The following is a 27,842-nucleotide window of genomic DNA, read 5'->3' as shown; positions in this document are numbered from 1 at the left end:
TCTTTCATAATTTGGGGAATTAAAGGTGAAAATAAATATGCATTTGACGAGATAGCGATAGATTTTTTCTTAAAATCAATTATAGGGCTAAAATCTACAAACAATACATAACCTATTTTTACATAACGCACATTGAAAAGCGATTTAGACCTTCATTTGGGCCACACTAGTGTATATTCTGCAAATTTGACCCTGCTGAGGGGGGGGGGGGGGGGGGGGTTAAAAAAATAAAAAATATGTGGTTGGGGGAAAACATGTAAAAAAATAAATAAACTGAAAGCATATTTTCCCCCATTTTTCTCCCCTTTTTGGTGAAAAAAAAACTAATAGAATATGTGGAAGGGGGTGTAATATGAATAAAATAAAGAGTTTTAAAAATATTTTTCTATTTTATCCCCTTCCTTGCTCGAAAAACTAGAAGGAAAAAATATTTGCAGCAGGGGAAAAAATGAATCTTGTGCAGAATTACACCCCTGGTTATTTATCGCATCGTATTAAAGACAGCTTACAACAGCGGATAGTAAAATGAAAATCTTAAGATTAATTCAAGTTTTTTTTAGCATTGAGGAGCCGAAAGCCACGAAACGATTTCTGATTTTTCACTATGGATAACAGAACCGGTCATAATCCAGCGGATATCAATTGGTTTTGAAGCCATACTGGAAAAGTTTATATCATGTGTATGATTTCCTGAGAATTGCGCTCGTAGTTTGACCGACGACGGTGGTCTGAGCTAGACCTGCGGTTCCTATCATTTCCGCTCCGATCCTGTCGGCCGTCTTGACGATGATTGCGGCGATCTGGTCCGTTTTCGCCGCCGCCATTCCTGTCACGGAACCGCCCATCGTCTCTTGTCTCCCGCCTTTTTGGTTTAACGATAAAAGTTGAAGCAAAATAGTAATTTAGAGTTTTAAAATTTAAAGAATGCAAGTAAGATAAAAACAAATATGAAAAGAAAATTTTGTAAAAGGCTAGAACAAGGGGGGGGGGGCACATCTGACACTTTTGCGTAAACAGGGATTATAGGCTTTGTCTTAGGAGTTATAGGATAGGTTATTTGGGGAAAAAGTTTAGTTTTTGGGTGTATTTTCCTTATATTTAAAAAAAAATTTGATAGGTCTCCAGGTTCAGGTGCTGCAGGCTGGAAGGTCACTTCTGGACAGGTATAAATGAAAAAAAAAATTTGTTTGAAGAGTTAGAGATCAACTTATTAAACCAAATATGCAGGGCGACCACTCCAAGAACAAAAAAATATAGTATTTTTATAGTATATTTTTAAAATCCATATAGTATATATAGTATATTTTTTAAAACTCATATAGTATGATATAGTATCGGACTTAGAATTATTTAGTAATACATAGTATATACATCATCAATAATAACTCAAAGCATAGCTGTTATCAAAGCAATTTCACAAATAAGGGGCTTACTCTGTGATTATTAGTCTAGGTATTAATATGAGACTATAGGTTATTTAGGATAAAAGTTTACTTTTGGTTAGTATTTTTGGATACGTCTCAGGTTCAGGTGGTTTCTGGACAAGTCCTGTAGGCTTCCATGTCCACTCTGGACAAGTAAAAAATTCAAAGGGGGGAGCCGGATGTGACACTTTTTGAAACCAAAAGTAAAACGTGCATGATCTTAGCCCATAAAAGAGTTACAGCTCTAAAACTCGGCACAGCAGTTTCTCTTGTGGTGAACAATATAGGACTATGAAGAAACGGCGGCGGAACCGCCGCTCCAGCCGAATACCGCCGTTTCCCGCCGATTTTTTTTGCCCTTTTTCGCCAAATTAGACAGTTCTCAATCATCTGAGATAAACTTTTTTTGCCATAAAAATTTTCCTTCTATTTTCACGTTACACTTGTAATATTTCAAAAACATGTCAAGTGTCAAGTGAAAATATAAGCGAAATTTTTATGAAAAAAAGTGTATATCAGCTGATTGAAAACGGCGGTTTTCGGCGGGAGCGGCGGTTCCACTGCCGTTTCTTCACAGTTCCAAATTGTTCTCCACAAAAGCAACTGCTGTGCTAAATATTACAGCTGTAAATCTTTTATGGGCTGAGATCATGCACGTTTTACTTTTGGTTTCAAAAAATGGCACATCCGCCTCCCCCCTTTCTTATTTGAAGAGTTAGAGGTCAACTTATAAAAAAGAATATGCATCTTTCTGGATGTTATTACCATAACTGAAGAAAAAAAATTAAATCGACCTCTAAGTTCTGGTCCTGCAGACTCTGGACAGGTAAAAATCAAACTTCCCTTAATTGAACAGTTAATGGTATATTTGTTAAACAAAATGAGCTTATATTTGGATGTTCTTTACATATTTGAAGTAAAAAATAAAATTGGCCCTCAGGTTTAGGGGCTGCAGGCCTCCAGTTGGACTCTGGACACGAACAAAATAAAAATTTTAAATTTAAAGAGTTAGAGGTTTATTAAACAACATAAGTATCTTTATAGATGCTATTTATATATTTAAAGAAAAATAACAATCGACCTCCAGGTTTTGATGCTGCAGGCCTCAAGGTGAACTCTGGACAGGTAAAAATCAAAATTTCTTATTTATATAGTTAGAGGTTAGTTTATAAAACACCATAAGCATCTTTTTAGATGTTATTTACATATCTTAAGAAAAAATACAATTGACCTCCAGGTCTAGGTGCTGCAGACTTCCATGTAGACTCTGTCCAGAGAAAACCTGGAGGCCTGAACTTGAACTCTTCAAATAAGAAATTTGAGTCTTTTACCTGTCCTGAATGAACCTGAACTTGGATCCCGGTATGTTAATATTATCCATAAAATGCATATTCTGTTATATAAATAGACCTCTAACCAGAACTTGAAGGAAAATTTTAATTTTTTTCTTCAGATATGTTAATAACACCCTGAAAGATGCATATTTTGTTTAATAAGTTGATCTCTAAATTTTTTTACCTGTCCAGAAACCACCTTTCAGCCTGCAGCACCTGAACCTGGAAAGTTATCCAAAAAAATTATTTAATATAAGTGAACTACTACCCAAAAGTAAACTTTTATCCCAAATAACCTATAGTCTCACATTAATACCTAGCCTAATAATCACGGAGTAAGCAAAAGTGGTAAAACTTCCCCCTCACCCTCAAGTTCTATGAAATTCTATTCTATGAAAAATAGGTAACTGATATTTAAATCATAATCACAAACAAAAATATATTTTAAAGGATTTTCTTCATCTATTTTTTACTGTAGAGCTTTATGCATTTTTGTCGTATTACAGTATCTTTTGAGCCCCCCGCAGGGGCTAGAAATAGGAGAAGACCTACTGTGAAAATAAGTCAAAACGCTCCTTAAGAGGCATAGTCACAAAACTGACAATATTCGTTTTTTGTAATATAAATGTGATATTATATAGTATATATAGTAAATTTTGGTAAAGTAAAGGTAATAATATATAGTATATATAGTAAATTTTGGTCATATAGTATGATATAGTATCCAAATTCATCCTATATAGTATAAATAGTATATATAGTATGCAGTGGTCGCCCTGAATATGCATCTTTTGGGATGTTATGAGCATATATGAAGAAAAAATAAAAATCAGCCTCCAGGTTCAGGTCCTGCAGGCCTCCAGGTGAATTCTGGACAGGTAAAAACTGAAAATTTTAAATTTTATAGTTAGAACAAAACTTATTTTACAAAAGTTGCTACTTTATGGATGGTATGAACTAATTTGAAGAAAAATTTGAAATCGGGCTCCAGGTACAGGTACTGCAGGCCTCCAGGTAAATTCTGGACAGGTAAAAACTGAAATTTTTTACTATTGAAGTTAGAACAAAACTTATTTAACAAAAGTTGCTACTTTATGGATGGTATGAACTAATTTGAAGAAAACTTTGCAATCGGGCTCCAGGTTCAGGTACTGCAGGCCTCCAGGTGAATTCTGGACAGGTAAAAACTGAAAATTTTAAATTTTATAGTTGGAACAAAACTTATTTTACAAAAGTTACTACTTTATGGATGGTATGAACTAATTTGAAGAAAAATTTCAAAACGGGCTCCAGGTACAGGTACTGCAGGCCTCCAGGTAAATTCTGGACAGGTAAAAACTGAAATTTTTTACTTTATAAGTTAGAACAAAACTTATTTAACAAAAAATGCTACTTTATGGATGGTATGAACTAATTTGAAGAAAAATTTGCAATCGGGCTCCAGGTTCAGGTACTGCAGGCCTCCAGGTAAATTCTGGACAGGTAAAAATTGAAAAATTTTAATTTTATAGTTAGAACAAAACTTATTTCACAAAAGTTGCTACTTTATGTATGGTATGAACTAATTTGAAGAAAAATTTGAAATCGGGCTCCAGGTTCAGGTACTGCAGGCCTCCAGGTAAATCCTGGACAGGTGAAAACTAAAAATTTTCACTTTTAAAGTTAGAGCATAACTTATTTAACAAAAGTTGCTACTTTATGGATAGTATTAACCAATTTGAAGAAAAATTTGAAATCGGGCTCCAGGTACAGGTATTGCAGGCCTCCAGGTAAATTCTGGACAGGTAAAAACTGAAATTTTTTACTATTGAAGTTAGAACAAAACTTATTGAACAAAAGTTGCTTCTTTATGGATGGTATTAACCAATTTGAAGAAAAATTTGCAATCGGGCTCCAGGTTCAGGTACTGCAGGCCTCCAGGTAAATTCTGGACAGGTAAAAACTGAAATTTTTACTATTGAAGTTAGAACAAAACTTATTGAACAAAAGTTGCTTCTTTATGGATGGTATTAACATATTTGAAATAAAGATTTTAGTTTGGAATACACTTTTTTAACTCTCTTCTTTAAGATAATTTAGAATGGTTTAATATTTTCCATCAAATACAAATTGTCAGGAAATATAATGATTTCTAAGTGTATCTGAAATTTGGCTGATATACAAAATAATATTTATCAATTGTGTAGCTCACCTTCTGTGTCTGACTGTCCATTACTTAATTGCTATCACAATAAATAGTTGACTTATCTGTAAACATTCTACTTTTTATTTCTTCAATCCTTACGTTAGTCTTCTGTTCTCTTAATTTCCAATTTTTTTTATTTAATCTTTTTCAGTAACATCCTTCCACAACTTGTTTTCTTACCTGGGTATGGATAATTTATATTTGTTTTATCTTCTTAGAAATTTTTTACTTTATGTAAATAGTTATTGGTTACCTTTGTTGAATAAGATCTGAAAGAAATGGCCCCATCTACCGTTGATTTTCTTCAAATTTGTTAAATAAGTTTTGTTCTAACTTATAAAGTAAAAAATTTCAATTTTTACCTGTCCAGAATTTACCTGGAGGCCTGCAGTATCTATACCTGGAGCCCGATTTCAAATTTTTCTTCAAATTGGTTAATACCATCCATAAAGAAGCAACTTTTGTTCAATAAGTTTTGTTCTAACTTCAATAGTAAAAAAATTCAGTTTTTACCTGTCCAGAATTTACCTGGAGGCCTGCAGTACCTGTACCTGGAGCCCGATTTCAAATTTTTCTTCAAATTGGTTAATACTATCCATAAAGTAGCAACTTTTGTTAAATAAGTTATGCTCTAACTTTAAAAGTGAAAATTTTTAGTTTTTACCTGTCCAGGATTTACCTGGAGGCCTGCAGTACCTGAACCTGGAGCCCGATTTCAAATTTTTCTTCAAATTACTTCATACCATACATAAAGTAGCAACTTTTGTAAAATAAGTTTTGTTCTAACTATAAAATTAAAATTTTTCAATTTTTACCTGTCCAGAATTTACCTAGAGGCCTGCAGTACCTGAACCTGGAGCCCGATTGCAAATTTTTCTTCAAATTAGTTCATACCATCCATAAAGTAGCATTTTTTGTTAAATAAGTTTTGTTCTAACTTCAAAAGTAAAAAATTTCAGTTTTTACCTGTCCAGAATTTACCTGGAGGCCTGCAGTACCTGTACCTGGAGCCCGTTTTGAAATTTTTCTTCAAATTAGTTCATACCATCCATAAAGTAGTAACTTTTGTAAAATAAGTTTTGTTCCAACTATAAAATTTAAAATTTTCAGTTTTTACCTGTCCAGAATTCACCTGGAGGCCTGCAGTACCTGAACCTGGAGCCCGATTGCAAAGTTTTCTTCAAATTAGTTCATACCATCCATAAAGTAGCAACTTTTGTTAAATAAGTTTTGTTCTAACTTCAAAAGTAAAAAATTTCAGTTTTTACCTGTCCAGAATTTACCTGGAGGCCTGCAGTACCTATACCTGGAGCCCGATTTCAAATTTTTCTTCAAATTAGTTCATACCATCCATAAAGTAGCAACTTTTGTAAAATAAGTTTTGTTCTAACTATAAAATTTAAAATTTTCAGTTTTTATCTGTCCAGAATTCACCTGGAGGCCTGCAGGACCTGAACCTGGAGGCTGATTTTTATTTTTTCTTCATATATGCTCATAACATCCCAAAAGATGCATATTTGGTTTAATAAGTTGATCTCTAACTCTTCAAACAAATTTTTTTTTCATTTATACCTGTCCAGAAGTGACCTTCCAGCGTGCAGCACCTGAACCTGGAGACATATCAAAATTTTTTTTAAATATAAGGAAAATACACCCAAAAACTAAACTTTTTCCCCAAATAACCTATCCTATAACTCCTAAGACAAAGCCTATAATCCCTGTTTACGCAAAAGTGTCAGATGTGCCCCCCCCCCCCCTTATTGCATTCCTCTACAAAAAATATAAAAAATACTTTTAGAATATATTTATAATAGAAGTATAATAAATGTATAAGAATAGATGTATAACCCAGACAACTACCTGGCCAAAGTGTTTGGGACCTTTTTGTTTTCTGCACTTTTATAGCAACATGGCTGTGTTTACTATTCCGACGCTATTGCCTGATATTCAAAGGTCAAATCTCCAATTAAAGTCAACATTGATATAGCTCGTGCTCCCTCTATTATCTTGCTTTATTACAAGTATATTTCCAAAAGTTAATAAGATAATCATTATCTTAAATTAAATTTCTTCAACTCTAATCCCTGTCTCGTTGATAGGTCCTTGCATCCCCTCTGCCTCTTCCCCCTTCATCCCCATAGGCGTGTGGCCTACCCCCACCGTCCCTATGGGCTTGCGCTTTACCCCCGCCGTCCCTGTAGGCATGTACCCTTCCCCCTGGTCTCAAGCTTCCCTTCTCTGGTTGCTGGTTACGCCCCAATCTATGGCTAAATGAAAAATAGTTGTTTATCGCAAAGCATCATTGACAGCTTTCTGCGGATATTAAAAAAAAAAATTATAAGATAAAACCAGTTTTGTTAGACCCGAGGAGCCGAAGGCCCTTGCTAACAAAACTAGTATTCATTCTATGATTTTTTTGTTTAAATATTCGTGAAAATTATCTGTAATATGATAGTATAAATGATTTTCAGTATGGTTGAGAACCGGTTTTCATCCAGCGGATATTAAACGGTTTCGAAGCCATACTGGAAAGTATTATTTCAGTTTGGATTTTCAAACAATTAAAAAGAGTAGGTAATCAATAGTGATTAGGATTTTTACTGTTTGAACGATATCTGACCACTGAACCGATCGAGTTCTTTATTCTAGAAATCTTCACATATAGGTCATGGGATAGTTTTAACAAATTTTATTTTCATATTATATTTTTTCACTTGAAACTGTGCTATTTATGGACAAAATTGTCCTTGTATAATAAATGAAAGTGACCTACCATGAGATGTAGAAAGCAATTCCAAAGCACATGTGTACCCCGTTCACATTACTCTGTGCCAAATTATAGTCTTCATGTTATGTAATATCAGGGAGAGAGGACACTGGGCTGTAAATTACACTAGTAAAACAAGCTCTCTCATTTGTTTGCTTAAAAACTTTGGGTACTTTTACTAAATCCCTATTGGTTTGTTAAAACTTGGAACATCCTGACTATTTTGTATAACATCATTGGGGATGTACATAAATTTTTCCTTTAGATCCCTAAACAGGGGTGTATATTAAGAGATATAAGTTTTCCGGATTTTTGGGAGGAGATTTGAAATCTGCATAAAATTTTAAGGATTTTTTTTATAAAATTCGTTTTTTGTATAATTCCTTATCTAAAAGCGGAAATACAAATTAAGTTAATTAATTTTGGCATCCGTGATTGGTGGATTTAAAAAATCAGCGCTCTGATTGGATGTCGTACATCATTCAACCAATTAGAGCGCAGGTAGTTTAAAATCCACCTATCCTATTGGTCAAAATTAATTAACTTAATATGTATTTCCGCTTTTAGATAAAGAATTATACAAAAAACGAATTTTATAAAAAATCCTTAAAATTTGATGCAGATTTCAAATCTCCTCCCTACATTAAAATTCCGGAAAACTTATATCTCTTAGTGTATATTCTACATGGGATCCCCTGCTCAGGGGGGGGGGGGGGGGGGGGAAATAAAAAATAAGTGGTTGGAGGGGAAAAAAATGAAAAAATTAAGAAAACTGAAAACATTTTTTCCATTTCCCCCCCTCCTTGGTGAAAAAAACTTTTAAAAATGTGTGGTAGGAGGTATAAAATAAATAAAATATAGAGTTCTTTAAATATTTTTCAATTTTCCCCCTACTTGGTGAGAAAAAACTAGGGGGGGAAGAAAAATAAAATATTTATAGCAGGGGAAAAAAAATAAATCTTGTGCAGAATATACACCCCTGTCCCTAAATATTTATTTTGGATATAAAACAAACCTTTATTCGGACGAAACATCTATACGTTATCTGGACATACGAACTTAAATTAATGTATAAATAAGATTATAATTTCCTCTTTGACTAAAGCTGAAATAAATTCTCCAACTCGAAATAGCTTGAACCATTCTTTTGGCTCTATTCCTTCTAAAAATAAAGAGAAAGTTTATTTATCTAAAGATTAGGATATAAAGAATTATTAAGATATCGGAATTGGTTGTACTTTTCAGGGAAGATTTATAAATGTTTTGGGGTAGTTAGAGGCAATTTTATCTACCTCCCCTAAAAATTAAAGACCAAAAAAAATGGTGTTTTAAACTGTAGTATTTTTTTCGATAACTACTGAACCAAATGAGTTCTCGGTTTTAGTTTTACGATTTTTGTTCTTAAATATTAAGGTGTTTATAATTTAATGCCTGAAAACCGGTTCTAATCAAGCAGTTATTAATCGGTTTCGAAGCCTTACTAGATAATAGAAATCGTACTTACCTTTCTTTTTGTCAAAAAGAAATATATGCGAGTTTGGACTAAAAAGAACAGTTAGCAGTTTCTTGCTTTCTTTATCTGGTCGGATAACCACACTAAAATAAAAGGGATGACAATTTTTTTTAGGAATAGTCCCTTTCGTGACAACGCCTGTTAAGGGGCGTTTCGTCGTAATTTCACAGCAGCTATTCTCCTATTTCTAGCCCTTGCGGGAAACACTAACTCTGCGGAGATATCAACTTACCTTTCTTAACCTAACCTAACATAACCTTTCGAAAAATACTATGAAAATACGACGAAACGCCCCTTAAGAGCGAAAGGGACTATACCCAATTTTTTGTATCGTATTATATAAAGTAGTAAGCTTTTTTTTGTCTGTAACGAAGTATCTAACTAACTGCTGAACAGATATGGTTCTCCTTTAAAGTGAAGCTTGAAGGACCAGGGAAGGTTTTTAACTATTTTGGGGGAGGATATCTCCATTCCATCCTCCCAACAGAAAATTGCTATCCCCTCATTTTTTTAAAAATCTTAAAATGCAAATGGGGCAGGGGTCGACTTCCCCCTCCCCATTAAATGCTCCTAGAATATAATCAGATATATATGAATATTTAGTGATGAAAACTGACTTTTGTCTTATAAAAATGGTTTGTTCAGGTGTGATGAAACTTTCATGAAACCTTCCATGTCAAATGTTTTGATTAAGTCAAACATGATCTAATAAGAGATAAAATAATTCAATCTAAATAGTTATACATTCGGAATATGTTTAGAATTACCGAGGCTGTTTTAACTAATTTTTTAATTTTCCCTTTAAGAAATTGCAAAGAGAGGTTCTTTTCCGTATATGTATTTATTGTGATATATTTTTTTGCTTGCGGATTTGAATAAAATAAAACTAATGTCAATGTATCATTGTATACTTACTAGTCCCCACATGTAGATCTAACTTCCACGTTTGAGTACAACTTTTCCATTTTTAAAATCTAAAATTAGCATCAAGAATTTATTTTTTTGTTGTTAAAGGAAATATTTCAAAGAATTATCTTTTCTCTAAGGATGAGTAACTTGACAGGGATATGGCAATGTGTGATAAATTAAATTGAGTACATCCCCCATTATTTGCACAAAATTCTAATGTTTGGATTGGACACTCAATTTTATGAACCACCCTATCAAAATTCAATAAAAGTCCCCAAAGTTGGTGAGCCAACTAAGAAAACAGTATTATAAAACTTTGGGGACTAGTGTAATAGACAGCTTCGTGTCCCCTTCCTTGTAACATAAGTTTAATAAAAAGTTTAAAGTAGGACATTACCATGGATTCTATTAATTATGATTTAATTTCAGATAAGTATTACAACCACGAATGCCTTTACGTGAACAGCGTTAAAAAACGTTAACGGGACGCGAGAAAAACAAATACACAGTGAGAATAAAAATCTATCTACCGATTACAAACTTATCTACTATGTAAAGTTTGTCGTTGTATAATACTTAATTAAGAATTTTTTAAAGCATGCGATTATATAAATTTAAATCCGCATGATACAAACTCTTAAAAGGTGGATAAGTTTTAAATGAATATGCCTAATTCGTAAAATGTTAGGTAAGGTTCGACAAATGGTTAGGCCATTAAAAGGGGAAAGAGCCAATCCCGTTAAAGTAGAATTCCAATAAAACTTACATATTTAGGTTTATAGATAACAAAAAGATTGAAGTAGCTTTTCGATGCAACTTCTTTAGTAAGTTCGTTTCAGTTGGGTAACAAAAGTGCCACGACATTCCTCCCCCTATAATCACATAAATTTTACTATGAGTTATCGTTTATTTAGACACTTAAGGAAAAAGAGAGAACAAAAGATTTAAAACATTTTCTTATCCGCGTAAAGGTCCATCAAACGATGGTATTTGTGTAAATTACAAGTAATGTATAATAGGATACTTATAATTAAAGTATAAAAATTTGTTTGACTACTCAACCTTTCAAAGAAACGATGAACGGCCATATTGATGATCCTTAATGCCCTAATGAAGGTAGCAAAACATCATCCAGGGATCTATAGGGAAGACAATGGCTAATAAATTGATGTACATCCCTAACGTTAATGCACAAAATTACCCGTTCTGTAGATTACAATGATAGATTGAAATGTTTGGACACTTTACATGATGAACCAACCAATCGTTAAACTTACGAGTAAGAAAACAAAAACTTTCGAGGACTGGTGAAATTAACAACCCAATGTTCCATCCCTCCCTGATTATCATCAGTAACTTATTACTACTAAAAAAGCTATCGACTTAAGAAACAACTTGGAAGGATGTATTTTTGTACTCCCAAATTGTATTTAAAATGGGAAAAAACTGAAAAAATATAATACTAGAGGATTTATAACCCAAGCAACTACCTAGCCCAAGTCTTGTGGACCTTTTTCGTCTGATAGCGAATTACCTTCTGCTCTTTTCTGTCGACTTGAAGGATGTATTTTTGTAATCCCAATTTGTATTTAAAATGGGGAAAAAAACTGAAAAAATATAATACTAGAGGATTTATAACCCAAGCAACTACCTAGCCCAAGTCTTGTGAACCTTTTTCGTCCGATAGCGAATTACCTTCTGCTCTTTTCTGTCGACTTAGATGCGTTAATAATTACAAGGCTATTAACTATTATTCAAAGACCAAATTGAAAGTCGGCACATGGAGTTATTTAACCCCTTCCCCCTCTAATGTTACACTCTTAAGAAAATAGTATTTCAAAAGTCATATGAAATAATGGACTTTATCACTAGCTTTAAAATCAAACAAAATATCTGAAAATAAATAACATGCATGTATTAATAAATATTAACTACTAAGAATATTAAAATTATAGAACAAAAACTAAATTCACTTATTTATTTTTTCATATTTCTAGTGCACAATTACATACACAATTTAAAAAAACTTATGATAATTACAATAAAAAAACACTATATAATATATATATAAGAGCACAAGTATACTTAAAATATTCCTGATCAAAGCAAGATTATTTACAAGAAATTTCACGTTGAATTTTCATCCCTCATTCGGTAAAATTAAAAGCTAAAGCAAAACTAATCCCATTCAAAATTTGGGTTTATTTTTCATATAAAATATTAATAATAATTATAAATACATAAGTACGAATGCACTAAGTTAATTTTTAAATATATTATAATGATGACTTTACTGAACACGTGGTTTTTAGATTTCCCGCCAAATATATGGCGCCAAAGACAGCTGATGTGCAGCAGAGTACAGAAAATATTTCCCGCCAAAATGTGTTGGATCAGCTGTTGTCCAGTGATGAAGCCAGAGTTCAGAAAAGTGAACAGAATCTTGAAGAAGGTGGTGGAGTAGGAGGGGATGGTTCGTCCATTTCGTTTGGTAATGAGGGAGGTTCAATTTCGGAAACGCTGAAATTATAATTTTCGATTAGTTTAATGCCATGAAATAATTTGGCTACAGCTACTACGCTTATAAAAATCGATGATTCATTATGTTTCGCATTGTATCATATTTCCGCGGATATCAACATGAATAATAAAATAAAAACAAGTTTTGTTAATCCTGAAGAGCCAAAGATCCAGGCTAGAAAGACTAGTATGGTTATTATCATTTTTATTTAGTATTTGATAATACACATGATTTTTTAGTATGGCTTAGAACTGGTTATAATCCTGCGAATAGTAACTAGTTTCGAAGCCAAAAGGAGTTATGATTTAACGTAGTTATAAAGTAGCCGCGCTACTGCAAGCGTATATAAAATTCTTACCTATCTTGAATACTAGACTCGGAATTGAGATTTAATTCTTGTTCGTCGCTCACTGGTCAGGTTCTACAAATAAAAACTTATATTATGTATGTAGGTCAGGACCTACGTATATTACTTAATATCTCTAAAACGGTTGCTCTGTTTTTATAACATCATTTAAACGACCAAGCTAGTATTGCTTGATTCACTTCTACAAGAGATTTTTCATATAAAAATGTCTTCCCCGGCGGGTGCCGGAAAAATGTTCTGTTGAGAATTGGAGAAACAGTTGAGGCGTAATAAATAACCCTCCTGTACTACTATAATACCCAGGAAAGTTATAATGAAGAATATATTGTGAAATGATATATCGGAAATTATAATTTATGTCAATGTTTGAATATAACCTAACACACTAACAATTAAATAACCATTGCAGGATATTTGTTCCTGTTGCTAACACCTTAACCCTGATAATACAGAGTTTGCTAATTGTAGCAAAAAAAGATTGTCTTAATATATTCATAATACCTAATGTAAAGAAAGAAAAGAAAAGATACCTAGCTTTATTAATACCTATAAAAAAAAAACAAAAAAAAACTAAAGAAAAAGAAAAAAAGGTTCTAAAAAAAATAAACCTACAAGAAAAATAAAAATAAAAGGTTCTAAAAAAAAGTAAACCTAAAATCCAAAAAAAGATAAGGTATTTTTCCAAAAAAAGTTTTTAGTTAAAAAAAGATAAGAAAAAAAAAGACACCCAAGCTCTGTATTGTCTTGTAATTTAATTGTGATTGTTTATATATTCTCTCTCACAGGTTCCGCGAGGGCCCCCCCGTACGTACCACATCTCGGTAGGGTAGGGGGAGAGTTGAATATATTGTTTTATTGTATGTAATATTGTCTGTGGAGTGAACCAAGCAAAACTAGCCGTGTCAAGATGTCTGGAAATAAAAAATACACCTGCCTAGCCTGCAAACAGCCATTGAAGAGATCTGTGTGTGTACCCTGCCATGTGTGTGAAGAATACACACATCCAGAATGTTCTAATATTAGTAAAGATCTGCTGAAATACTTGATAGAAGAAACAAGAGAAGGAAATTCCCTGTCCTGGACCTGTGATCATTGCAAAAAAGTTGGTGTAATTTTCGATAAAAAGATCAAACAATTGAATAAAGATCTTACACAACTTAGAAAGGATGTCACTGATAACAAAACTTCGCAAGATGCCCTGGCTGAGGAGGTTAAAATAGTGAAAGAAAAAAGTAAGAAGAACGAGGATATGATTGCTAAAAATGTGGAGACAACACAGCAAATAATTTTTAGTGAAATTAGAGAACGAGAAGAGAAGAAATGTAATCTTATTATACACAACCTGCTTGAATCATCTGAAGCTGGATCTGGATTGGACAGGAAACAGTATGATATTGATTGTATTATGGAGATTATGGAGGAGATATCTGTTACTTTTGGCAAGGATGATATTAAATTTATAAGAAGACTGGGAGAAAAAACAGATGATGGCAAAATTCGTCCTGTTCAACTTGGTGTTAAAGCAATAACAATGAAGGAAAATATTCTGTCTCATGCTAAAAGATTAAAGGATTCAGCTGATTATTATGAAGTAAATATTGTTCCAGATCTTACCAAACAGCAGAGGAAAGAGGAGGACGACCTATCCAAGGAGGTAACAAAAAGAAACCTTGAACTTGATCCTGAGGTTTCTTTAAACTCGGAATGGAAGCTAGTGGATCCGAAAGGACAGAAAAGAATGATCCTAGTCAAGAAACAGGACGGACAAGGGGCAAGGGGCGGCCCAAGGGGAAGGAGCAGAGGCAGGGGATCGAGAGGAACCAGTCAAAAAACACATATGGAGAGGAGTGTTTCAATGAAAAGAGCCAGAACACCAGAAAAGACAATAAGAGAAAAAAGAATGAGAGGAGTGAGAGGAGAGGAGATGAACAACAGAACGGAGACAGAGGAGGAGGAGGACCAGGTGGAGACGGACAAGGAGTAAAATGTGGAGGGCTTACATTACTCTATACCAACGCCCAGAGTATTCTTAGTAAGCTTCCAGATTTAGAGGCTACAGCTCACAATTTTAAACCTGATATTATTTTAATAACAGAAAGTTGGTGTAACAAAACTATAAGTGATAATGTTCTTAAAGTAATTGGATATGATTTAATTTCGGATTTAAGAAAAGACAGAACTGATACTACAAATGGAATTGGAGGAGGAATTTTAGTTTATGCTAAAAATGGACTAGCAGTTTTATCTATTGACAACCTTAGTGATTTTAACCAGTATGCTCATTTTAGAATATCGACTTCACTTTGTGATATGAACATTTTTCTTATTTACAGACCTCCAAGTAGTAGCAAAGCTAACAATGAAATGTTATGTAACCTGATTAAAAATGCACCAAAAGACTCGTTGATTATTGGTGATATAAATTTTCCTAAAATAGACTGGAACAATTTAACAAGTGATGCTTTTAGCAGTGATTTTTTGAACTCTTGTATTGACAATAATTTTAGTCAATACGTTGACTTTCCTACACACAGTAAAAATAATATCCTAGACCTAGTTCTCTGCAATAATGACTGTGTTTTAAATGCAGAAAATCTGGGACCTCTGTCCAATAGTGATCATGTTATGATTTTAATTAGAACATGTTTTGACTAGTGATGGGAATCCGGATCCGGAATCCGAATCCGGAATCCGCCCAATTTTCGGCCAATTTTGGAATCCGAATCCGGAATCCGTTTTTTATAGCGGATTTCGGATTCTAAATTGGTAGGCTAAAATTACCGTCTTTTTTCTTACAACTCCCTCTGTTTGAAGGCAAAGATAAAAAAATTTTTCTACATAACAAATTTTAATAATTACTAATGTGATGTAAATGTTTTAGTTATGCTGGAAGTCAACACTTTAAACAAATCAAGGCTTCAACCAAGTAACATAGTGATAAATTAACGAAAAAAGCTATCCCTCTGTGACGGACGGCCTTTTAAAATACTGCTAGAATCCAGAATACGAATCCGGAATCCGCCAAAAATAAGAATCCGGAATCCGCAAGAATCCGTCACTTTTTTTGACGGATTCCTTCAGAATCCGGAATCCGAATCCGGCCCAAAAATTCGACGGATTCCCATCCCTAGTTTTGACTTTGTCTCTACTAACAATAATGATGTGAAATTAAACTGGTCTAGAGCTAATTATAGTGAATTAAAAGATGAAATTGCAAATGTTGATTGGCCTAACCTTTTAAGCAATGATGACGTGAATTTAAATTGGGCGAATTTTAAACAAAAGTTAAACACAGTGATCTATAAACATGTGCCCTTAATAACTACAACAAGTGATAATTCTAAACCTATATGGATGAACAATTATATAAAAAGAATGCTACGAAAAAAATCCAGATTGTACAAGAAAATGAAATTGACAAAAAGTGAAAGTGATACTAAAAACTATAAAGATGCTGAGAAAGTGACCAAAAAAGCTATTAGAAATGCCAAGAAAAAAGTTGAAGTTCGAATATCTAAACAAAATGTAAATGAAGGTAAAAATAGCTTTAATAAATATGTCAAGTCTAGGCTTGGCAAGAAGACTGGTATTGGTCCACTTTTAGATGAACACAACACAGTGACTAGTGATGGAAAAAAGATGGCTGATATTTTGAATGAACATTTTAGCAGCGTTTTCAGTAAAGATAATGTTAATGTCAATAATATTGAGGATCTAGTGTTTGATTCTCCTATTGAGGATCTGATAATAACTAAACAGGATATAGAAGATAAAATTGACAAACTGAAACCTCGTAAAGCTCCTGGACCAGATGGAATATCAACAACCTTGTTGATTAAACTTAAATTTGTGATAAGTATACCTCTACAAATCCTTTTTCAGGAATCTCTCAGTAAAGGGTGTGTTCCTACAGAATGGAAAAAGGCAAAGGTGATACCTATTTTCAAAAAAGGATCAAAAGGCAAGGCTTCAAACTATAGACCAGTTTCGTTAACAAGTGTGGCCTGTAAACTGCTGGAAAGTATCATCAGAGATAAAATAACTGAACATCTTATAAGAAACAAACTTATCAACACTTCTCAACATGGATTTACAAAGAACAGGTCCTGTCAAACTAATTTGCTTGAATTCATGGATTTTATCACAAAATGTATAGACCAAGGGGACCCAGTAGATGTCATTTATCTGGACTTCAGCAAAGCTTTTGACAAAATTTCCCACTCCAAGTTGGCACTGAAACTCAAAGCTCATGGCATACGTGGTAAGTTGTTATGCTGGATAACAGACTGGTTAACAAATCGATCACAATGGGTCTGTGTTAATGGCGCTAATTCAAAAGAAACAGAGGTAGGCTCAGGTGTACCACAAGGATCAGTACTGGGACCATTGTTATTTGTCATTTTTATAAATGACCTGGATGATTGTGTTAAATTGATTATTGATTTGATCAAAAAGTTCGCTGATGACACAAAGGCTGGTAAATGTATTAAAAATCAAAAAAATACCCAGGAACTTCAAGATGGATTAAATAAACTTTATGAATGGAGTGAAAAGTGGTCTATGGCTTTTAACATTAAAAAATGTAAAGTTATGCATTTTGGAAGAAACAACCCCAAAACTAAATATTTTATAAAGGGAGAAGAATTGGAAGAAGATGAATATGAGAGAGACATTGGCGTTACAATATCATCTGATCTAAAACCATCAAAGCATTGTCAAGAAGCTGCAAACAGAGCAAGAGTTGTCTTAGGCCAAATTTCTCGATGTTTTCATTACAGAGACAAAGTAGTGTTCTTGAGGTTGTATAAACAATATGTCCGCCCACACATGGAATTCTCAAGTGTAGCCTGGTCCCCCTGGCAGGTCAATGATATATCTGTTTTAGAAGAAGTACAAGTTAAAGCTGTCAAAATGATTTCTGGACTTCAAGGTAAAGATTATGTTGAAAAACTGAAAGAGCTTGGTCTTTGGAGTCTAGAAAAAAGGAGACTTATGTTCGATCTTATTCAGATGCACAAGTTAATCACAAATATTGGACATGTGAAGTGTAATTATAGACACCCGGAAGTGAACCCAGAAAGAACAGTTACAAGATCACAAACAGACTCTTTAAACATAATAAAAGAGAGATCTAACCTAGAAATTAGAAAAAACTTTTTCACAGTGAGAACGGCAGATATTTGGAACTCATTACCAAGTGACATAAAAAGTATCAGACAAGTGACAAAATTTAAAAAAAGACTAGTTCAGTGGATGAGCGAGAAAAAATTAACCAGCAGAGACTGAATTCTTCATCATGGCTTTACGAGCTTACCGAAGAAACCACATACAAGTAAAACAAGTAAATAAAAGGTTACACTCAACTTGACGGAAAATACCTTATTAAATGACCCCCTTTACATTAACTTAGTGTCTGAAAATCAGACAGTCGACAACGACTTTAATAATAACTAGCGGCTGCGCCCCTAGTATTCAGGGGGCTCTATATTCGAGAGAAAATGGAAGAGCAGAAAAATAGCCTAAAACCATACCAAGACTTTTTATACAAAAGTAATAGCCTAAAACCATCCCGGGATCGATAAGAAGTTTCCATATAAATAAGGAACATATCGGTTCAATGCTTAGCGAGATCCTTAGCTACAGAAAAAGGTTACTACTTTATATAATAGGATATCTTTCACAAAAAGTTAGTTTTGTACCTTTTGGGAAGGTTGTATTTGACATATGGGACCTCAACATCCTCTCCCTCCGTGTCATTGCAGCATAGCTCCAGGACCAGAGCCTCCACGTGGTCCTCGATATCCTTCTTGCTCACAGTGCGCACCACCTCACTCAGGGCCATTGTCATACGCTCCTCACGTTTAGCTAAACAAAAAACAAGAAAATGTACAAATGATGAAAATGAAATATATGAAAACTTCCATAAGAAGCGAATCATATACATAATACAGGAAGGGAAAATACATTGGGCTGTAAATGATACTAGTAACCAAAGTTTTTTTTAAAATTCGGTCCGTTATTCGTTGGCTTAAAACTTAAGACACCAATTTTTGATTGGTTGGTTGAAACTAGCAGCATTAAAACTTTACATTAAATGATTTCTACAAAATTGTAAAATCTACGAAAAAAATCTAAATAGCATAAAACCTAATTGTGGTTTGATCAGTCCTGCCGTTTAAGATACCATTTTGTACATTAAGACAAACAGACATCCTGTTACTGTACTATACTTGATGCTCTCAGAGAGAGAGAGAGAGAGGGGGGGGGGGGGGGGAAATGGAATTTACAACAACGTTTTCATATTCGTTGCCTCAACAACTTTGGGGACTTAAACTGCATTTTATTGGTTGGTTTATTAAGTTGAGTGTTCAAACGTTTCAACCACTCATTGTAATCTGCAGAAGGGGCAATTTTAAGTAATAACATTAGGGATATATATACATCAATTTATCGACCACTGTCTTATCCCTTTAGATCCCTGGGATATATTGCCTACCTTTCTGCATGAAGAATGAGTAGAGCATGGATACTCCTTGACTCAACATTGTAATCTCAAGCTTGTGTTCCCTCTCAAAGTAGTCGATAAAGTCCTTCATGGTCATCTCGGTACCATCCTCTTTCACTGAGTGAACCTCGAATCTAAACAAAGAGAAATATAATTTAAGTATTAAAGCAATATCAAGATTATAGTTTTGTTCTAAATATGATTTTTCCGTATGGCTTCGAAACCGATATTTTCATATTTTCAATGAAATACAATTCAATAGAACCGGTTCTCATCATACTGAAAAATCATGTATAAAATCGAATAACATTTTAATTTCTAAGAATATTAGAATAAAAATCATCAAATTAAAACTAGTTTTGTTAACACGGGCCTTCTAAATTTTTTTATTTTAATATTCACGGAAAGCTGTCTATAATACAATGATATAAATAACTATTAAAGGTTTATTTGCTAAAATATACAAATGAAAGAGAATTAATAAGCATTGTTTTATAAAGTTTTCTACCCTTTTACTTTTCAAGTCATCATATATTCTCAGTCTGTCATCCTAAATATTCAAAGAACAAGGGGTGAAAGTTGTTGAATTCTTATGCATGATGATTCATGAAGAGATGCAACAGCTACGTATCAGGATAAATGAAGTAAAAACTGCTGTAACGAAGGACAAACGGATATTCTTTAGTTATAGCGTAGCTACGCTACTATTCATGTCCTTTTCCACCAACATACATGTCCCAAAGGGTCTGCTCGGTGTCGTAATACTTTAACTTTGGCGCTTGGATGGACGGATGTACTCTAGTTATAGAGAAGCTGAACTTCTTATTATAATCCAACTATATATTATAGTCACATACCTGTCCCAAAGGGTCCACTCGGTGTCGTAATACTTTAACTTTGGTGCTTGGATGGGCTCAGAAAATGTGATGAAGGGCAACGCCAGGTTGGCAAAACCATTCTTGAATACCTGAAATTAAATGAACATTTAAAGAGGACGTTTCATAACAAAAAAAAACCGGTTTATATCCTGAACTAGCGTTTTGATTTTTATGAATGATTTAGGGCAGTTGAATTTAGTTCATTCAGTTCCTACAAAAGATTCTGTTAAGTGTAGGGCCATAAGGGATGGGGTAGAAACACCTCCAAAAATTTCTTTTCATTTTTTAATTTAAGGTGGTGTGAACTAAATCAGTCCTTCTTTTATAACCACATAGAGGCCTAAAGTGTAGAAACTAAATTCAAGTATGGCTAAGAAAAAGATTAATATCCAATGGATTAGAACTAGTTTTGAAAAGCCATACTGAAAAATCATGTACCGTTTTTCGTATCAAAGACAATTTACTACTGATCTCATAATTTTACATTTCACTATCCGCGGAAAGCTGTCTATAATACGATGCGATAAACAACTATAAACTGAACTTCTGGGATACTTTGAAGCTCCTTACCTCAATGTTTGTATGTCCCTGGACAAGTTTGTACAGCTCCAAAGTAACGAAGCCAGCCACCATACTTGTGGTCGTAGCGATGGCTGGGATAATACGGCCAGCAATACCCTGAACAAAATTGCATATTTAATCCTATTGTATAAAGTAGTAAGTTTTTTTGTCTAATGCTTAAGATTTCGAGAACTACTGTAACGTTTCATTTCAGGGAAGATTTACATCATTCCTTGGATGGTTTTAGGCTATTTCGTTTTTAGATTTAAGTCTTGGAATTGTTCTAGGATATTTTTCTGTTCTTTCCTACCCCTTCTGATACAGAGCCACTAGATGCTGGGGCTCAGCCGCTAGTTTGATAATGCAATTAAAATTAAAATCATCATTAAAACCTTATCTTCTTAAATGCATTTAAGTATAAAAGAGAAGGAAAAATCAAACATCATATCTTTATATAAGATAAGACATTGGTTAATAAATTGAAGTACATCCCCAATGATTATACATAGACTTGTCCCTTCTGTAGATTACAATTAGTGGTTGAAATGTTTGGAACTCAACCAACCAAATAAAATTCAATAAAAGTCTTCAAAGTTGTTAAGTCAATGAATAAGAAAACTTTTTTTAAAAAACTGTAGGGACCACCATAATTAACAGACCTATGACCTATCCACAACCCCCTCAGAATCATAACAACTTCCTACCTTAGATTTGAGCCTATCAGCCGGGGGAATGGAGTAGTTGGTGGCCCTGAGGTTGCTGGTAGCAACGATGAAGTCAATGTGCTGGTTGCTGTCATCGTCCTTCTCAAACTCCAGCGGAGTGATGCGCAACTTCTCGGCGCGGAAGTCGGCCGGGCTTTTGATTTCAGCAAGTAACCTAAATTGATATTTTGTTTCAATTTTTATGGGACACTAGGTAATACAGTTTATAAATTTTATAGGGGTGTATATTCTGCACAAGATTTATTTTTTTTCCCCCGGCTACAAAAATTTTAATTCCCCCCCCCCCCCTAGTTTTTTCTCACCAAGTAGGGGGGAAAATGGAAAAAAATGTTTTTAGTTTTCTTAATTTTTACATTTTTTTCCCTTCCAACTACTTATTTTTTATTCCCCCCCCTCCCCCCTGAGCAGGGGATCCCATGTAGAATATACACCCCTCAAATTTTACTAAAATAATATCTTATTTAATAATAAATGATTTGGGTTTTGTTATCTTACAATTAAGGTCATTTAGATTAAGAGTAGGAATGTTATTTACTACAATAAATAGCCATTTCTTAACTCAGTTTTTTTTACGTACACATAGAAAAAGAATTTTTAGCTGAAAAAAATTAATCTGTGGTATTTTTTCAATTTGTGGGATAGCTCTCTATTATCAAAGTTAAAAACTTACTTGTCAAGGGTATTGCTATCAGAAGAGGCCTCATTGTTCAGCTGCTGGGCCTCAGTATCTGTCACAGCTATCTTTACACCTGTAATAACATAATTGTGAGGTAGCTGCGCTACTGAAGGCAAATTGACTGATTTCTATTAGACTCATTAAACATATATTAGAAACAGTTGTCGAACAAAAGTTTCCCCGGTTGCAAAAATATTTAATTTTTACCCCTCTAGCTTTCTTTTCATGATATTAGCTTTTTCACCTTCTTTAGACTGCAGATCAGAGAAGTTTTTTAATTGAAAAGTTTAGGTGGAAACAAGCTTTTCCCCCTCTCTCTTTCGAAAATTTAAATTGAAAATAGAAACTTGATGAGATTTTCACATTAGTTTTTCCACCCATACGGATCAAATACAGACTCATCACACACACACACACACACACACTATGTATACCTGATTTAGGCACAAATGGTGGTACATTGACCATAGAAATAATACTCTTCATCATACATACACACACACACACGCACACTGTGTATACCTGATTTAGGCACAAATGGTGGTACATTGACCATAGAAATAATACTCTTCATCATACACACACACACACACGCACACTGTGTATACCTGATTTAGGCACAAATGGTGGTACATTGACAATAGAAATAATACTCTTCATCATACATACACATACATACACACACTGTGTATACCTGATTTAGGCACAAATGGTGGTACATTGACAATAGAAATAATACCCTTCACCATACACTCACACACACATTATTTATACCTGATTTAGGCACAAATGCTGGTACATTCACCATAGAAATAATACTCTTCATCACACACACACACACACACACACACACACACACACACTATGTATACCTGATTTAGGCACAAATGGTGGTACATTCACCATAGAAATAATACTCTTCATCACACACACACACACACACACACACACACACACACACACACACTATGTATACCTGATATAGGCACAAATGCTGGTACATTCACCATAGAAATAATACTCTTCATCACACACACACACACACACACACACACACACACACTATGTATGCCTGATTTAGGCACAAATGGTGGTACATTCACCATAGAAATAATACTCTCCATCATACACACACACATCACACACACACATCACACACACACACACACACTATGAATAACTGATTTAGGCACAAATGGTGGTACATTGACCATAGGAATAATACTCTTCATCACACACACACACACACACACACACACACACACACACACACACACACACACACTATGTATACCTGATTTAGGCACAAATGGTGGTACATTGACCATAGGAATAATACTCTTCATCATACATACACATACATACACACACACACACACAATGTATACCTGATTTAGGCACAAATGGTGGTACATTGACCATAGGAATAATACTCTCCATCATACATACACACACACACACACAATGTATACCTGATTTAGGCACAAATGGTGGTACATTCACCATAGAAATAATACTCTTCATCATAAACACACACACACACACACAATACCTGATTTAGGCACAAATGGTGGTACATTGACCATAGAAATGATACTCTTCATTATACACCCACACACATACACACACACATACACAAACACACTATGAATACCTGATTTAGGCACAAATGGTGGTACATTGACCATAGAAATAATACTCTCCATCATACAGACATACACACAAACACATCACACACACACACACACACACACACACACACACACTATGAATACCTGATTTAGGCACAAATGGTGGTACATTGACCATAGGAATAATACTCTTCATCATACATAGACATACACACACACACACACACACACAATGTATACCTGATTTAGGCACAAATGGTGGTACATTGACCATAGGAATAATACTCTTCATCATACATACATACACAAACACACTATTCATACCTGATTTAGGCACAAATGGTGGTACATTGACCATAGAAATAATACTCTTCATCTCTTCCCTGTTTCTGTTCTTCTCAAGTCCGTACACTTCAGCCTAGTAAAATAATAAGTGGTCATAAAGGTCATAAGACTGGTCAAATGGTCATGTAGATGATATTATATTTTTTAATGAGGTAATATAAACGAAACATTAAATATTTTACCAAAATAAAACTGCAATAAAAAAATGGCTTTGCGCAGATAATGGTGTCATGCAATATAAATAACATTTTAATTGAGGATATACTAATTCTTTGGCTAGGTAGCTATTTAGAAAAAATAAATAGGAAATAAAGTCTAAATGGACATTCCCTTAATTTAATCTGAAATCTCACCACTGCACTGGTTATGAATACACATTAAGAGTGTTCAAGCATGACACCCATGAAAAAATTTTAAGGCAAGCGCAAGCTGTATGAGTTATGGTTGGTCGAAAAACTCACCCCCACAAAGGATTTTTTATTTGGTTAAGGTTTTCCAAGGAATATAGATTTTGAAAAATACGTAGATATAAATTGGAAAGGTTACGTGATTTTTTTCAATTTTACATACAGGGTGGGGCAAATAAGACCGGACAAACTTTAAACGGCCATAGCGCCAAAACTACTTAACCAATCAGGACGTTTGACCACACTATAAAAAGCTTAGGTAATGAACTTTTAGCACAAAAAAAATTTGGAACGAAGATAGACGTGTATACCGAGCTGGCCGCGCAAATGTTCAACAAGGCAGATTTCAAATGCGCCGGTGGTTAATGCGCAAAATCACATAACGTAGGGTCCGATAGGGAAGGAGTTGGAATCTTGACCCCAAATTTCGTGGGTGTCTTAGGCTCATTGAGACACACATTTTGCCGTGTTTAAATCCATTTTAGCTCAATCCTAGCCGAAATGAGATCGATTTTTCAAGATTTTGAGCCTTAAGAAATCACAAACAGTAGGGCCCGACAGGGAAGGAGTTAGAAATTTGACCCAAAATTTTTTGTGTTTCTTAAGCTCATCGAGACACGCATTTTGAGTACTTAAAGTCCACTGTAGCTAAATCCTAGCCCAAATGAGAGCAAAAACATGGATTTTATCAATTTGGCGGTTACTCATGTTCCTAAGGAAATGTGGCCTCCCAGCAGCCCGATCTTAATTCAATGGACTTTTGGGCCTAGGGCTACTTTGAAGCATGCACCAATAGACGTGCCCATACCACAAAGACCTCCCTCATTGCCACTATCAAGGAGAACTACGCCAGCTTTGACAGGTACATTTTGACCTGGACCTGCCGGCGGTTGAGGAGGCCGATAGAGGCGGTCATTGAGGCTGGCGGCGATTTTGTTGAATTATCTACTAGTCATATACCTATTTTGCTTGCCAGTTTTTAAAATTCAATAAAATCTTTAAAATTGACGATTTTATGTTTATTTGTTTAGAAGTTAGAATTTGTCCGGTCTTATTTGCCCCACCCTGTATATAATCTTCTTTTATGAGATATTATGCGACCCCTCTGAATGGGAGAGTTACATCTATGATAGGTTTTTCTTAGTCACTCCAGGCTGGTTCAAAAGACATGCAGCCGAAGACTATCCAACCAGCCGTTTGGCCGTCAGTCGCCATCAAAGATATCATAATTTGGCAAAAATTGACGTTTTTGAGAATTTTTGTTGGCATGGTGCGGCTAAGCTGCACAGTGGGATCCAGTGGGACATCCAAAAAATTTAAAATTGACTTTTATCTATCCTAGGAATTAATAATGGCTGTAAGTAGACAGCTAGAAAAGAAATTTTAAAAAATATTCATTTTTGGCGGATTTATGCCATTTTTAAAAAAGGTAGTGAAAAATTTCTTTTCAGTTATGATGATTTTCCAGATTTTTTTACACAATTTTTTCAAAGCAACAAAAAATACATTTATGTTCATCTTATGAAAATAATTTTTGATTGAGGTACTTTTCAGATACCTGAACCAATGTCTAATTAAAGAAAAATTTAAAAAAAATATTTTTTTGGTGGTGTAAATTGACATTTTGTGAGAAAATTTCACCAAAAATATTAAGATTTTTAACCCCAAAAAATCAGTTTTCTCCATTTTACCCAAAAACGGCCAGGATGCCCCGGGTTTTGCAATAATAATATTAATATGCAACATGTATTGTGTTTAAAACAGTTTTCATAACCTGGGGCCTCCCGGCCGTTTTTGAGTAATTGAGCATTTTACATTGCATGGTTTGAACAATTTCGTTCTTGTTAATTTGAAATTTTCCCTCGTTAGAGGGGGAAGGAGTCATTTTAGAGTCCTAAGTCATCTCTGCAATGTTTTCTAACTTTTTGAGGCGGAACTTTCTTTACTTATGCATTATTTGCCTCCGGCCAACCGTTTCGCCGTTATTTGCCGCCGTAGGTGTGATTTTTAACGATTTTTGCCGTTCTCGCGGTTTTAATAGACATTTAAGCGAGCAAGGAGTCCTTAAAAAAAGATGACTTCTAAATACTTTTATTTTAGCAATTAAATTTGCTAAATTTCATGTGTTCTGAAAAAAATTGTATTTCTAACTGGTTTTGGTTAAGCAGAAATTCAAATTCGGGGATTAATTATAATATTGCAAAAACATTATACAGTGTGTTTTTTTTTATGAGAACTTTTTTGAATTATCAGAATTTAATTATTAATGGCTTATTTTCTTCGTTTTTTAAGGGAAATTATGAAACAACCAAAAAAATTACAGTTTTTGTTAAAAAAGTACAGTAAAGTTGAAAATTAAAAACTTAGGTGTCAACATCTAAAAATGGTTTTAGCGCATTTTTCTTATGTTCAAATATTCTACCTTTTGCAAGAATGGCTGCAAAACGCTTCAAAGTTGAAATATAGAGCTATAAATTTATACAGATACTATTGGGGACATGTACTAGAATAGGTCAAAGTTTGAAGGCCATATCTCAATCAGGGAGAAAGTACTGGCCCCCCAAAGTCGACTACTGAAAATCCAATTTTGAGCTTAAGAAAAATGCGCTAAAACCATTTTTAGATGTTGTCACCTAAGTTTTTAATTTTCAACTTTACTGTACTTTTTCAACAAAAACTGTAATTTTTTTGGTTGTTTCATAATTTCCCTTAAAAAACGAAGAAAATAAGCCATTAATTATTAAATTCTGATAACTATAAGTGGGGTAAAATTGCTTTCAAAAAAGTTCTCATAAAAAAAAACACACTGTATATGCGTCTGAGAGAGAGAGAGAGAAATATACGTTTGAGAGAGAATATAATATAAGCAATTATGTTTATATTCTTAAACAAACTTTAAATGAAGATAGCTAGACTTAGAATAAAGGTATTAACACAAAATCAAAAGTGTTTTGAAAATTATGTTATTGTTGTTTATATCTGTAAAAAAAAACATTAGAAAACATGCCTTATTAGTGTCCTATTTTACTTATACTGGAATTACCTAAAAATGCCGGGACTCGAACTGGGTGCACCTGACGCTATATTCATGTTC

General features: G+C 34.0%; 3 protein-coding genes across 3 annotated transcripts in view; 1 reads left to right on the top strand and 2 right to left on the bottom strand.

The window, feature by feature from the left end:
* Window positions 1–503: 503 nt before the first annotated feature.
* LOC145318817 (uncharacterized) lies at window positions 504–11,089 on the bottom strand. The gene is made up of 6 exons (XM_080160409.1): window positions 10,139–11,089; window positions 9,215–9,306; window positions 8,804–8,872; window positions 7,717–7,771; window positions 7,030–7,210; window positions 504–864 (listed from the first exon to the last, which is right to left on the bottom strand). Exons 1-6 carry the CDS (start codon window positions 10,186–10,188, stop codon window positions 670–672), a joined length of 642 nt encoding a protein of 213 aa, XP_080016535.1. The 5' UTR covers window positions 10,189–11,089; the 3' UTR covers window positions 504–669.
* A 1,007-nt stretch (window positions 11,090–12,096) lies between these two features.
* The window catches only part of Uba1 (ubiquitin-like activating enzyme 1), a 41,570-nt gene continuing 25,824 nt past the window's right edge, over window positions 12,097–27,842 (bottom strand). The window contains exons 20-28 of the mRNA XM_080160399.1: window positions 24,321–24,414; window positions 22,360–22,438; window positions 21,669–21,843; window positions 20,974–21,081; window positions 20,383–20,492; window positions 19,517–19,659; window positions 18,720–18,885; window positions 13,012–13,074; window positions 12,097–12,652 (exon numbers count right to left, since the gene is read on the bottom strand). Of these exons, the coding sequence (XP_080016525.1) occupies window positions 13,068–13,074; window positions 18,720–18,885; window positions 19,517–19,659; window positions 20,383–20,492; window positions 20,974–21,081; window positions 21,669–21,843; window positions 22,360–22,438; window positions 24,321–24,414 (882 nt within the window). The 3' untranslated portion in view covers window positions 12,097–12,652; window positions 13,012–13,067. The remainder of the gene's footprint in view (window positions 12,653–13,011; window positions 13,075–18,719; window positions 18,886–19,516; window positions 19,660–20,382; window positions 20,493–20,973; window positions 21,082–21,668; window positions 21,844–22,359; window positions 22,439–24,320; window positions 24,415–27,842) is intronic.
* Window positions 13,180–27,842, top strand: part of LOC145318814 (polypyrimidine tract-binding protein 2-like) — a 148,627-nt gene continuing 133,964 nt past the window's right edge. Inside the window, exon 1 of the mRNA XM_080160407.1 lies at window positions 13,180–13,211. The gene's annotated coding sequence lies outside the window, so the exon portion shown is untranslated. The remainder of the gene's footprint in view (window positions 13,212–27,842) is intronic.

The sequence above is a fragment of the Acartia tonsa genome, chromosome 5 (assembly GCF_053477335.1).
Source record: "Acartia tonsa isolate MP-2025a chromosome 5, ASM5347733v1, whole genome shotgun sequence".
NCBI lineage: Eukaryota > Metazoa > Arthropoda > Copepoda > Calanoida > Acartiidae > Acartia > Acartia tonsa.
Note: the sequence above shows the minus strand (reverse complement) of the source record. Positions and strands in the feature narration are given on the sequence as shown.

What these genes read in the sequence shown, in the direction of transcription:
- LOC145318817 (XM_080160409.1), bottom strand. Translation starts at nt 10,188, where the DNA reads ATGGAAAAGTTGTACTCAAACGTGGAAGTTAGATCTACATGTGGGGAC. An exon ending in TATTTCAGCTTTAGTCAAAG is followed by an intron (nt 7,772 to 8,803) that starts AGGAAATTATAA and finishes ATAATTTGGCAC; the next exon opens with AGAGTAATGTGAACGGGGTA. An exon ending in CAAGGACCTATCAACGAGAC is followed by an intron (nt 865 to 7,029) that starts AGGGATTAGAGT and finishes GTTAAACCAAAA; the next exon opens with AGGCGGGAGACAAGAGACGA.